This window comes from Mesocricetus auratus, unplaced genomic scaffold (genome assembly GCF_017639785.1).
Source record: "Mesocricetus auratus isolate SY011 unplaced genomic scaffold, BCM_Maur_2.0 Super-Scaffold_100003, whole genome shotgun sequence".
Classification (NCBI taxonomy): domain Eukaryota; kingdom Metazoa; phylum Chordata; class Mammalia; order Rodentia; family Cricetidae; genus Mesocricetus; species Mesocricetus auratus.
In genome coordinates, this window is record NW_024429188.1 from 49,616,599 (window position 1) to 49,630,783 (window position 14,185).

At 43.6% G+C, this 14,185-nt stretch overlaps 1 protein-coding gene across 1 annotated transcript; it reads left to right on the forward strand.

Annotated features, from left to right (window-relative positions):
- The first annotated feature begins 10,696 nt into the window (after positions 1-10,696).
- Positions 10,697-13,482, forward strand: LOC121139767 (uncharacterized protein CXorf49 homolog). The gene is made up of 5 exons (XM_040743753.1): positions 10,697-11,401; positions 11,734-11,884; positions 12,397-12,479; positions 12,731-12,776; positions 13,442-13,482. Exons 1-5 carry the CDS (start codon positions 10,697-10,699, stop codon positions 13,480-13,482), a joined length of 1,026 nt encoding a protein of 341 aa, XP_040599687.1.
- Positions 13,483-14,185: the final 703 nt, after the last annotated feature.

Here is a 14,185-nt window from a genome sequence, read left to right on the forward strand (position 1 = left end):
AGAGGTGTGTTGTGGGAATCTCAAGGCAACAGCAGAATTCTGAGGTTATAGAATGTCTGACATCATAATACCTACTGTGAGATTCTCTCTTCCTCTTGTAGCCTTCTTAGTACTGCTTAATATAGGAAACTGGAAGACTGGACTCTTATCTCTTAATGATCATTTAATGTTAGAAAAGGCATACGGGGGCAGGTGGCTACAGAGATGGCTCCTATGGGGCCCTGAGCTGTGGATCAGTGTCTATCCCTGGTATACAAACTGTCTTCATGTGCCTATAGCACAAAGAGAGATGCTCTCTCAGCCTGGACTCTTAGGGGAGTGCCTTGACCCTACCAAGAGTAAAATGACAGACTCTAGATATCCCCTATGTGGAAGGATTTGGCAATAGGGTGGGAGGGAGGGGGGAAGGGGAGTGCGGGAGGAGGGGAAGGAGAGGGAACTGGGATTGACATGTAAAACAAGCTATTTAAAATTAAAATAAAAAATGATAAAAAAAGAAAACTAGCTGCAGGCCAGGTGGTAGTGGTACACGCCTTTAATCCCAGCACTCAGAAGGCAGAGTTCGAGACCAGCCTGGTCTACAGAGTGAGTTCCGGGACAGGCTCCAAAGCTACAGAGAAACGTTGTCTGGAAACACCCCCGTCCCTGCAAGAAAAAGCTAAACAAAATAAAATTTTTTAAAAAGACAGGGAATTTGGCCGGGCGCCTTTAATCTCAGCACTTGGGAGGCAGAGGCAGGCGGAACTCTGTGAGTTCAAGGCCAGTATGGTCTACAGAGCGAGTGCCAGGATAGGCTCCAAAGCTACACAGAGAAACCCTGTCTCGAAAACAAAAAACAACAACAACAACAAAAAAAAAACAACAACCAAAAAAAGATAGGTAATTGGGAACAGCAACATAGTTTAAAAGCAAGCATTATATTTTTATATATTTTTCAATGCTTTATCATGTCAGAGAACACCTGGTATTTTTCCCAACCTATTGTGAGATGCTCAGGTCTCTCCTATACAAAATGAGTGATTGTGGTACCATTATACTATTGGCATCTTTATGTAGTTCAGCCTCAGCTTTTTGTTTGTTTGCTTATTTGTTTGTCTGATTGGCTGGTTACTTGGTTGGTTGCCTGGTTGGTTTTTTTTGAGACAGGGTTTCTCTGTATAGTCCTGGATGTCCTGGAATTCACTGTGTAGACCAGGCTGGCCTTGAACTCAGAGACCTGTCTGCCTTCTGCTTCTCAAGTAAGCAAGTACTTTCTAAAGATGGTCTTCATTTCTTTCTTTCAGATTTGTTGCCAGATGCTTAGGTATATGCCATCTTGGTTTCACTGTATTTAAAAAATTATGAAACAGAAATTGGTAAAGGAGAATGGGTTTATTTACAGTCTGTCCAAACCAGAGGGAGTAAGAAACCTAATTTCCTCCCCCAACATGACTATGACTGTCTTATAATTTCTATAAAATCATGGAGCAAAGTGTAGAAATATGTAAACTCAAGGGTTGGGCAGGTTACACAGTCCTTTCATCAGTGAAAGATAATACAAGTCTGTTTGTTCCAGTTTGCTATTGCAGAGACAGTTTTTTATTTGTCCTAGCTAAGAGAGATGGGGGTCTTAATGACTCTATTTTTTGAAAAAGAAAAGGGTTGGATTGTGTGGGATACATGATTCTCACTGAGTCCTGTTATGGCAGAGTTCTTTGTCCTTATGTCCATTCCTTTGATGGGTATGTAGAATGAAAGTTTTATTATCTTTTCTGTGGGGGTCAGCTTCAGGTGCTCCAACTATTTCATTCCTGTTAAGAACAATAATTTTGCAAGTTTAAAAATACTTATGACAGTCTGATAGCCAAAGAAATAGGCCTGAGTATCTTTCTTTAGAATCTTTCCTCTCCCCACTAGTGCTTCAACATAGGATCATGTTACAATATTAAGACAAATTCCTCTCCTATGTGAACCTGTGAAATCAAACAATTATGTGCTTTCGAAATGCAATTGTAGGAGAGGCATCAGGGAGACATTCTCACTCCAAGAATGAACAACAGGAGCAAGATAAGAATAGCATATCCCTGTGGAGTCTAATAGACAGCAGGACAGACAGTATTAAATCTTCAGACTTGAAAGCATCTTCTTTGATTCCATGCCTTCCTTTTGAACACATGGGAATGAAATTAGATTCCCAAACTTCCAGGAGGCTTTACTCCCACAGGTTTTCTAGGAAGAGCCTATGCCACATGTCTCACAGATTGAGAGATATGCCTGTGATTGTTTCAGCACACTGTAGCTCTAAATTTCTGATTTCTTGGAGCTGGTCCTATTTCCATGTGGTCTTTATGTGGCGGCCCTGAACCAAGGTCTCCTCTCAGATTGTCCTTATGGAAGTTCTCTGATGTATTATCCCTCATTTAGCATTCTCTACCTGACTCCTTTGAGTTTCTGAGACATTCTAAGAAATAGAGATGAAAGTAGCAATACTTCCACAGCTAATGCATCCTGTGTGCCTGCAGAGTTAAAACTATGTGGATGCTTTCAAGGTCTATGAACTATGGCCTCTGGAGTAATAGCTTAAGTTGCACTTGGGCCTGTTAAAACTACAGATAGATTAGCCAAAGAATAGGATCCAATGTGGTTAAATAGAGACATGAAGAAGCCTTGGGCAGAAAGTCAATAAACATAAAAGCATCCTGCCTCCCACCACTTTCTAGTGGTCTGGGGTTTTACTTTTAAACTATTTGTTCTCAAGCCCCAGGCCTATGAAGTGTGTGACACTTTCCTGCCCTGGCCTGCAGAGCACAATGGGTTTGAGCCCAGGGGAACCTGGAATGAATGAGACAAGAGACAAGGGGGAGATGGACAGCAAGACAACATGGCTGATCAAGCTGCCGTTTAATGAAAGTTCTGTACAGGCTTAAATAGGGGAAATGAGGTAGGGGGATGCAGGACAATAAGGGAGGGGTCGGTGCCCAGTAATCGGTTGCGGAGTGTTCTTGTTCTTGGTCACATACCCAGGAGTGTGTTTTTGGTCATGTATGAGGGGTGCTGGCAGACCAGCACTGAGGCTAAGCAGCAGGAATGAAGAGGTGTTAGTGCTAAGTAGCTTAATTGCAAGGAGGAGGGTTGAGTAACCTAACTGTAGACTGCTATCAGCTATTCCTGTGAGCCCAGGTTCTATTCCTAGGGAAGCTGGGGAGGGGACGGACTATTCTTAAAATAGACTGACAATATTTACAAGAGGTTTTAAATAACAATGATCAACGATCACTCCCAACACTTTCCATTGCCATAAAATCTTCCTTTTAATCATTCCAATCTCCTTAGAGAGAGACACAGAGAGAGAGAGAGAGAGAGAGAGAGAGAGAGAGAGAGAGAGAGAGAGAGAGAGAGAGAGAGAGAGAGAGAGAGAAGAAAACCAGATCAGTATGTTCTCCCCTAGGGCTTATGACTTCACTAGTCATGGATTTTGGCCATATTTACAATACCAGGCATGAATTCCATCCTGTGGAGAAGGCCTCAAATCTAATCAAGAGAACAGTTGGGTACCCTACCCACATAAACAGTCTTACCGCTATTGCAGCAATGAGCACACCTTCCAGGGCACACCTCATAAAGTAACCATCACTTACTAGTGTCATAGCCTGCAGGACAAACTTTGAACACATGAGCTTTTGGGGGGACATTTTGTATCTAAACTGTAGTACTCTCCACATATATAAATACATGTAGGGGGAAATTTAGTACTCCACCATTAACAATGTATCTCCTACTGCTAGGAGTCTTAGCTGGAGTTGTCCTTGTGGATTGCTGGGAGTTTCCCTTGTACTAGGTTTCTACCTCACGCTGAAATGCCCCCTTTTCCAGTCATCTCTTTCAGTACTCCCCCCATCACTCCCACTTGATGCTTCCTGTTCACAGTCCTACCCACGCCCAACCCACCCATGAAATCTATTCTATTTCCCCTTCCCAGGGAGATCCAAGTGTCTACCCTTTAGCCCTCCTTGTTACCAAGCCTCTCTGGGTCTGTGGATTGTAGCATGATTATCCTTTGCTTTACTAATATCTACATACAAGTCAGTACATACCATGTTTGTCTTTCTGGATATGTGTTACCTCACTCAGGATGATTTTTTTCTAGTGCCATCCATTTTCCTGCAAATTTCATGATGTCATTACTTTTAACAGTTGAGTAATACTCCATTGTGCAAATGTACCCCATTTTCTTAATCCATTCTTCAAATGAGAGCATCTAGGTTGTTTCCAGGTCTTGGTTATTATGAATAAACATGCTGTGAACATAGTTGAGTCCTTGTGATAAAATTGAACATCCTTTGGGCATATGCCCTGTTATGATAACTTGCTGCCAGCCTGGTCCCAGTGCTACATCAGCCTGAAGTAACACACAGAGACATTAGTTATAATGCTGTTGACCAATATCTATGGTTTCTTGTTGGCTAGCTCTGTCTTAAGTATTAACCCATAACTACTAATATATGTATCTCTACAAAGTCTTATCTTACTGAGAACACCAGACTCATGTGTCCTCTCCTCCACAGATCACATGGACGACTTCTTACTACATTTTCCAGACTCCTCCTAGTCTCCTAGTCCTCCTATCTTGCTTCCCTATTAGACAACAGTGTTTTATTCATCAACCAATAAGAGAGACATATTTACAGAATGACATCTCCCATCAATGCCCAAGAATGGTATATCTGGGTCTTGAAGTAGATCAATTCCCAATTTTCTGAGAAGCTACCATATTGATTTCCAAAGTGGCTGTACAAGTTTACACTCCCATAAGCAAAGGCAGAGTGTTTCCCTTACTCCACATCTTCACTAGCATGAGATGCCACTTGTGTTTTTTATCTTAGCCATTCTGACAGGTGTAAGATGGAATCTTGAAGTAGTTTTGATTTGCATTCTCCTGGTGGCTAAGGATGTTGAACACTTCTTTAAGTGGTTCTTGATCATTTGGGTTTCCACTGTTGGGAATTCTCTGTTTCGATCTGTTTAAATCCATTTTAATTGGATTATCTGGTTTGTTGATGTCTAGTTTCTGGAGTTTTATATGTCTTGGAAACCAACCCTCTGTCAGATGTGGGGCTGATGAAGACCTTTTTCCATTCTGTAGGCTGCTGTTTTGTTCTATTAACGGTGTCCTTTGCCTTACAGAACCTTTTCAGTTTCATGAAGTCCCATTAATTACCTGTTGTTGTTCTTTTATTTTTTTTCAAGGCAGGGCTTCCCTGTGTAGCCTTGGATGTCCTGGAACTCACTTTACAGACCAGACTGACCTTGAACTCACAGAGATCTGCCAATCTCTGCCCCCCAAGTGCTGAGATTAAAGGTGTGTGCCACTACCGCACAGGCCATTTATTAATTGTTGATCTCTGGTCTTAGTATCTATGCCATTGGTGTTCGGTTCAGGAAGTTGTCTCATGTACCAATGCATTCATGGCTATTTCCCACTTTCTCTTCTATCAGGTTCAGTGTATTTGTTTTTAATGTTGAGGTCTTTGATCCACTTGGACTTTAGTTTTGTGCAGGGTGATGAATATAGATCTATTTATACTCTCCTTCATGTCTGCATCCAGTTATACAAGCACCATTTGTTGAACATGGTTTCTTTTTTCCATTGTAAAATTTTGGCTTCTTTATCAAGAACCAGCTGTCCATAAATGTGTGGATTTATATCCATTTCTTCAATTATATTCCATTTATCCATTTGTCTGTTTTTATGCCAGTGCTATGCAGGTTTTTTATTATAACTCTGTAGGAAAGCTTGAAATCAGGGATGCTGATACCTCCTGAAGTTCTTTTATTTTACAGGGTTGGTTGTTTTAGCTATCATGGGTTTTCTGTTTTTCCATATGAAGTTGAATATTGTTCTTTCAAGGTCTGTAAAGAATTGTGTTGGGATTTTAAAGGGGATTTCATTGAATGTGTAGATTGCTTTTGATAAGATGGCCATTTTACTATGTTAATCCTACCAATCCATGAATATATGAGATAGTTCCATCTTCTGTTATCTTCTCCAGTTTCTATCTTCAAAGACTTGAAGTTCTTGTCATACAGGTCTTGCACTTGCTTGATTAGAGTTATCCCAAGATATTTTATATTATTTGTGGCTAATGTGAAGGAGGTTATTTCCCTGATTATTTTCTGTGCCTGTGTATCATTTGTGTATAGGAGGGCTACTGATTTTTTTGAGTTAATGTATCCAGCTACTTTACTAAAGGTTTCCCCTGTTACAGTTTTGGGGGTCACTTATGTATACCATCATATCATCTGTGAATATTGATAATTTTACTTCTTCCTTTACAGTTTGTATCTTCTTGATCTCCTTTAGTTGTCTTATCACTCTAGCTAGAAATTCCAGTACTATATTGAAGAGATATGGAGAGAGTGGACAGCCTTGTCCTGTCTCTGATTTTAGTGGAATTGCTTTGAGTTTCTCTCCATCTCATTTGATGTTGCCTGTTGGCTTGTTATATATTGTATTATGTTTAAGTATATTCTTTGTATCTTTGATATCTCCAAGACATTTATCATGAAGACGTGTTGGATTCTGTCAAAGGCTTTCTTCACCATCTAAGGAAATGATCATGTGGTTTTTTATCTTTCAGTTTGTTTATGTAGTGTATAACATGGACAGATTTTCATATGTTGAACCATCCCTGCATCTCTGGAAGGAAGCCTATTTGATTATGGTGTATGATCCTATTGATGTGTTCTTGGATACAGTTTGCCAATATTTTATTGAGTGTTTTTATGTGAATGTTCATATGGGATATTTGTCTGTAGTTCTCTCTCTTTGTTGAGTCTTTGTGTGGTTTTGGTATTAGGATGACTATGGCCTCATAAAATGAATTTGTCAATGTTCCTTCTGTTTGTATTTTGTGGAATAATTTGAGGAGTATTGGTATTAGTTCTTCTTTGAAAGTCTGGTTGAATTCTGCACTAAAACATCTGGCCCTGTTTTTGTTTTGTTTTTTTTTAATTTGGGAGACTTCTGATGACTGCTTCTGTTTCCACAGATATTATAGTTTAAATTGTTCATCTGATCTTGATTTAACTTTGTTAAATGGTATCTATCAAAAATGTTCTACTTCTTTTACATTTTCTAACTTTGTGAAGTACAAGTTTTTGAAGTATGACTTGATTATTCTCTGAATTTCCTGACTGTTGTTATGTCCACCTTTTCATATCTGGTTTTGTTAATTTGGATATTCTCTCTGTGTCTTTTCTTAGTTTGTAAAAGGGGTTGCCTATCTTGTTAATTTTCTTGAAAAACCAACTCTTGGATGCATTCGCTTCTTTTTGTTCTAGAGTTTTCAAGTGTGGCATTAAGTTGCTAGTATGAGTTCTCTGCAATTTCTTTATGAAGGCAATTAATGCTATGAAGAGTTTCCTCTTAGCAATGCTTTCATTGTGTCCCATAAATTTGGATATGTTGTGCATTCATTTTCATTGACTTCTAGGAAGTCTTTAATTTATTTCTTCCTTGACACAGCAGTCATTCAGTAGAGAGTTGTTCAGTTTCCATGAATTTGTAGGCTTTCTGTTGTTGTTGAAATCCAGCTTTCACCTGTGGTGGTCTGATAGGATACAGGGATTATTTCAGTTTTCTTGTATCTGTTGTGCCTTGCTTTGTTACTAAGTATGTGGTCAATAATTGAGAATGTTCTGTGAGGTGCTGAGAAGAAAGTGTATTCTTTTATGTTTAGGTGAAATGCTCTGTAGATATCTGTTAGGCCCATTTGGTTTATAATGTCTGTTAACTCCATTATTTCTCTGTTTAGTTTTCATCTGGATGATCTGCCCATTGTTGAGAGTAGGGTACTGATGTCTTCCACTATCAGCGTGTGAGGATTGGTGTGTAATTTAAGCTTTAGTAGTGTTTCATTTGCTTGTGGGTGTCCATGTGTTTGGGGTACAGGTGTCAAGAACTGAAATGTCATTTTGGTGGATTTTTCCTTTGATGAGTATGAAGTACCCTTCCCCATTACTTTAGATTAATTTTGGTTTGAAGTCTATGTTGGTAGATATTAGGATTGCTACAGCAGTTTGTTTCTTGGAGCCATTTGCTTGGAAAATCTTTTTCCAAGCCTTTCCTCTGAGGCAATGTCTGTCTTTGATGTTGAGGTGTGTTTCTTGTATGCAGCAGGAAGATGGAGTTTATTATCATTATCCATTCTGTTAGCCTCTGTCTTTTTATTGGGGAATTGAATCCATTGATATTGGGAGATTTGAGAGATATCAATGACCAATGATTGTTAATTCCTGTTATTTTCTTTTGGTTGTTGTTGTTGTTGGTGGTGGTGGTGGTGGTGGTGGTGGTTGTGTGTGTGTGTGTGTGTGTGTGTGTGTGTGTGTGTGTGTGTGTCCCTGTCCTTTTTGGGTTATGCTGGTGTGAAATTATTTATTGCCTCTGTTTTCATGGGTATAGATAACCACCTTGGCTTGAATTTTACCTTCTAGTACCTTCTGGATTTGTGGATAGATATTGTTTAAGTTTAACTTTGTCATGGATATTCTGTTTTTCCATCTATGGTGATTGAAAGTTTTGCTGGGTATAGTAGTCTGGGCTGGCATCTGTGGTCTCTTAGAGTCTGCAAGATATCTGTCCAGGTCCTTTTGGTTTTTAGAATCTCCATTGAGAAGTTGAATATAATTCTAATATGTTTGTCTTTATATGTTATTTGGCCCTTGCAGCTTTTAATATTCTTTGTTTGTTCTGTGTGTTTAGTATTTTGATTATTATGTGGACAAGGATCTTTCTTTTCTTGTCCAATCTATTTGATATTCTGTAAGCTTCTTGTACCTTTATAGGCATATCCTTCTGCAGGTTAGGAAATTTTTCTTTAATGATTTTGCTAAAAATATTTTCTGTTGGGAATCTTCTCCTTCTTCTCTTTCGAGTATTATTATGTTTGGACTTTTTATAGTGTCCCTCGTTTCTTGGCTGTTTTGTGTCAGGAACTTTTTAGATTTAACATTTTTTTCTATCACGTCTTCAGTGCCTGAGATTCTCTCTTCTATATCTTGTATTCTGTTGGTTATGCGTTCATCTGTAGTTCCTGTTTACTTACCTAGATTTTCAATTTCCAGAATTCCCTCAGTTTGTGCTTTCTTTATTGTTTCTAGTTTCAGGACTTGAACAGCTGTATTCATTTCTTTCAACTGTTTTTCGCCTTGGCTTTGTTGACATCCTTTAAGGGATTTATTGATTTTCTCCAACATTTGATTGTCCTTTTCTTGATTTCTTTAAGAGATTTATCAATTTCCTCTCAAAGGACCTCTATGATCTTTATAAAGTTATTTCAAGGTCATTTTCTTCTGCTTCAGCTGTGTTGGAATATTCAGGGCTTGCTATATTCCAAGCTGGGCTCTGGTGGTGCCATATTGCTCTGGCTGTTGGTGATCATGTTCTTACACGGATGTTTAGGCATGTGGACTTGGAGTGATTATACGTCTAGGTGCCGATTTCTGCGTTTGTCTTAGCTGAGTGGATATTTTGATACTTGGCTCCTGTTTCCTCTCGGGTCTTCTGGTTGTGGTGGCTTTTGTTTTAATAGAGGGTTTCCACTCACACGGGGGATGGAAGACTCCATGGCCCCCTTACTCTTGTATCCTCTATTTCTCTAAAGCCAGAACTATATGGACAATGCTACCACCAAGTTCAGCTGCCTGTTTGTGTTGGAGCCTGGTTCTTCCTTAAATCACAATTATTGTAATTTTTTAAAAGCAACAAAAGAGAGAAAGACTCCATGTAACAGTTCAATCAGAAAGGTTTTTTATTTGGTGAAAGAATCATTAGAAAGGGGGAAGGAGGCAGCTGGCCTCTGGGGACAAGAACAGCAAGAGAGAGAAAAGAGAGGCAGAGGGGGGAACAGGTAGACAGAGAGGGGGATGGGAGGTGGGCAGGATCCTTTTAAAATGGAACATAGTGAATAGGCACAGGTGGTGCTCTTAGTGACTGCAGTTGAGGATATATCCTGTTATAACTCCAAGGACAAGCCAGTACAAATGCCTAAATACATTCCTCCCTTTTTATTTGTTATAAAAAATATGAGGCACTAGAAAGCGGTAGTGGGTGAGGCAGGCATAAGGATTCTGTGTTCTCAAAACTACTTTGTGCTGACCTTGGGGGACCTGGGAAAGCTGGGGTGCTAGCCACATCCTGGAGTATCTGGTTGTTTCACTTCATTCACTGTCCAGGCTCTTTGGAACTATCAGGCACCATCTGGACCTGGCAAAATGCTGTTCAAAGTGGATCCAAGTTGACTCCCCAGGGCTCAAAGCACCTGATCCTTTCCCTTCACCACAGCATCTCCTGGACATGTTTGGTAGTCTTGTGCCTTCAGCTCAATGGCCAACAGCTGGTAGTACTGCAACAATAGCAGATTAAGAATGGTCAGTGGGTCTCCAAAAATATCTCAATGGGAGCAACGAGGTATAGATGATGACACAGCCTCCATGAGTAAGGCAAAGAAGCCCCAAGGGTCTGCAACTCCTAGCATCCCAGTAATTCAGAGAGGGTCAATTTGCAGGCACAAACTGCTCAGTGATTCCTCAAGCAAAGAGCAGGGTCCAAGAACTCTGAGCTAGAGAGAAACACAGTTGTCTGGTACCAAGACTTTGAGAAAAGTCAGAAGGTAAGGAGAAGACTGTGTTCAAGAAATGAAGCCTCACATCCAGACGAATGGTCAGTCAGAGCAGTGAAGGAGTCCAGTGTTCCCCCTCAAACCCTGAGTCTTCTGATGAGTCCACTGAGACACAGATGATGAGGGTGACCATTTGCCTCAAAGAAGGAGGCCAGGCCAAGTCCAGTGGCCTCACTGAGTTGGAAGACACAGCCAGACACGCAAACGTCCAAGGCAGGGGAAGTTTCGTCCATGTTCCCCCCTCTATACTGTGCAGTACTCCCTGGGGGCTCAGCTCAGGCATGGAAAAGCAGGCTCCAGGAGTGCTGAAAGGCTCTCTGTGTAAGAAAAAGCAGAGCGTGGTCTGGAGCAAAGAAGGGAGCAGAACGGGCTACACAGGAGCTTCTGCTGCTGCCTCTGCCCCTGCCCCTGCTGCTTCAGGAGCCTTGCCCAAGACCAGTCCTAGAAAGAAGACAGCTCAGGAGAAGAAGCCCTCGCCAGATGCCTCAAGAGGACCCCTGGGAAGAACCTTCCCACCATGGGGGCAGAGACTCAAGTCAGCTCCTGTAGGGCAAGCTACCCTGCCCCCAATCTCCGGAGTTGCCCTGCTAGGGAAGGCCAGTAAATGCTCACTGCCTTCGGGGCCCAAAGAGTGCAAGCCCTTCTGCACTGGGAAGAGATCCATGGCAAGGAAGACAAAGGAATCCCAGCCAGGGGACAAAGAAGATAATGACCAAACCAGAGATCCTGGCCTGCAAGTCCAAGTGAGTAGACCAGCCTCTGTCTCCTGTCCCCCTGCTCTCCCCCTCCCCAGCACACACCATTCCCTGCTCCATCTGTCCCTGCAGAGGGTGTGTAGTCAGTCTCAAGGGCCTCCTGATCCCTCCCTCCTGGTTCTTCCCCAAGGAAGCCAGGCCAGGACCTGAGCCTTTCCATTGCCTATGGGTGCCTTCCTGGCAGAGCTCTGCCCCCTGACCTGAGGCTGACGAGGAACAGATAGTGCAGATGGGATGAGCCTCAGCAGCCTCCATTTTGTTCCCGCACTTGCCCCCCAGCCCCTCCACCACATGTACTCAGTGAGAAATTTTTGTGTGAGCTTCCAACACACAGGGCAGAGCCACCTTGCTCGTATCGTGGAGACGTGACCAGTGGAGACCCCAACTTGAGAGCACCCCAAGTTCCAGGAAACTCCCAGCTCGTGGCCCTGAGTCAGAGAAGTGCCAGACCCAGAGCACCTGCACCGGCTGGTGAGTCTGTGGGGTTTGAGAGCCGTGAGGGAAGACAGGGGAAGGAAGGAAACCTCATGCTCTGTTCCTTTGGGGAATTGCAGCCTTGTTGCTTGGGCTTCCTTGTGCAGGTTGGCAGGGAGTCCACAGGAGACTGGGCTCAGGCAGGGCTGGCCTCAGGCCACATCGTGGAATGAATGGGACTGTGGGATGCATGACTTTAAAAGGTGGGAAAACTCCAACTCCACAGGCTGCCTTTAGCACACCAGAGTCTTGCTGGTGAGTCCTGCTCAGGCACTGAGTTCATCCCATGTTCTGGATTTGGCTAGCAATCATCCTAGGGGTACACAGGGCTTCTGGGCTACCTATGGCAACAGGGCAGGAAGGCTGGGAGCTTGGAGGAGCTGATGTCCCAACATCTACAAGTTGCTGCCAGCAGAGGGCGAGGTTGTACCATTTAGATTTCACCAGATCCTTCCCACCTGGAACCCAAGTCTGGAGGCTGCATAATACATTTATTTATTTTTCCCCAGGAGATGAGGATCCACCTTTGAGTCCTTTATTTCCTGTTGGAGACAGTCAGCCAGCATTACAAGGCACACCAGGCTGTCCTCAGGTAGGGCTTTCTCAGCTCAGAAAAGCCAGCCCCAGCTAGGCCCTGAAGGGACTGTTAACGTGACAGTTAACCTCCTGTGTGGCATCCTATCTGACACTCCACAGCATGGGGGCACCTCCTTCCCCGTCCAAGGTTCTTTGGGAGTGTAGTCAGAGGTCTGAGGCTGGTGGGAGGTGTGAATGGAGCAGAGAGAAAGCCAGGACATTGAATGATGATCTCCCTTTCTTTTTGTCCGGTGTCTCCTGGACTAGTGTCTAATATTGCAGAAGGAAATAGAGGAGCTCAAGGAACAACTAGGTATGACCGACCCAGGGCAGGGAAGTGATGGTGCCAGGACCACAGGGAGAGCTTAGTGTTTGGGAACAGGTGATTGGGGTGGACTGAGGTGTGGTTCTCTTGAGGGAGGTGACCTCAAGCAGGCCAGGCTAGGAGGCCTCTGTGCATTGACCTCAGGGACTTACACGGAGAAGCAGTGCTCTCCCGTGTGCAGTGCGGATGAGTCCCTCGGGTTCCCTTCTCTGTGGGCATTTAGACGTTCCCGCTTTAGATTCCCCCGAAGTCCTGGCAGCTGCAGCTTGTGAGGTGTTTGTTGTCACATGTGTGTTTGTTTTACAAGTAGGGCTGGCACTGCTGTGGCCCAGCGTTTGAGGACTGCCTGTCTATGCTGTTCTCCTGTAGAGAATGTTTCCACATAGAGCTCGGTGATGGGTGGGGGATCCTGTCCCAAGGTTCCTTGCACGGGGGCTGGAGGGCAGTGAGGCGGCCGGCTGGAAGTTCCTGTGGCACAGGGAATTAGGCTCAGGCCGGTGGGTTCCTGTGTGTCTGTGTCTGTGTCTGTGTCTGTGTCTGTGTCTGTGTCTGTGTCTGTGTCTGTGTCTGTGTCTGTGTCTGTGTCTGTCTCTGTGTCTGTGTCTGTGTCTGCGTCTGTGTCTGGGGTACCCATCTGTACCTCTGTGTTTCAGCCATCATGCAGGCCCTCAACGAAAAGTTCCAGGATCGTTGACATCAGTGTTGTGCTGTCCACAGGACCTTTGAAGTGAGTGTTCTGCTTCCCACAGCCCTTGCCACACTCCTGACTACTCAGGAAGCCAGGGCTGGCCTGACTCTGTTCTGCCTCACAGGTTGGAGCCGGCATCCCTGCAGAAGAGGCCTGGCTGCCACCCAGGGATCCCGCTTCCTCGCACTAACCCTACAGCAGTGGTTCTCAGCCTTCCTAATGCTGCCACCCTTTACTGCAATCCCTCGTGCTGATGTGACCCCCAGCCATACAGTTACTTCCTTGCTACTTCATACCTGTAAATGGGATACTGTCGTGAATTTCATGTAACTATCCCACGCGCTGAGAACCTCTGCTCTCCAACCAGAGCCGACTTTGTGCCCCTGATGTGCCCCCTGCCTAACTACCCTGATGACAGCTGTTGCACATTAAGTGGTCTTGTCTTATGTCCCTCCGTTTCTCTCTCGGTGGGGTGATGAGGTCCAGCAACAGGGTGGAAACTGTTCCTCTCCCACCCCCTAGAACATTAGTCCCCATTTACACTCTGCTCTATCTCCCCAAATGCAATTCTGGTGCATGAGATTTGAAAAAGTAAATAAAGTACTTTGTGGAGGAAAAAAGCACGGTAGTCCTGAGTGGGAAGTGGTCCCCTTTCTGAGCAGGCACCGTGCGGCCAAGCTTAGGCAGGTGTGCTGGGGCCAGGACGCAC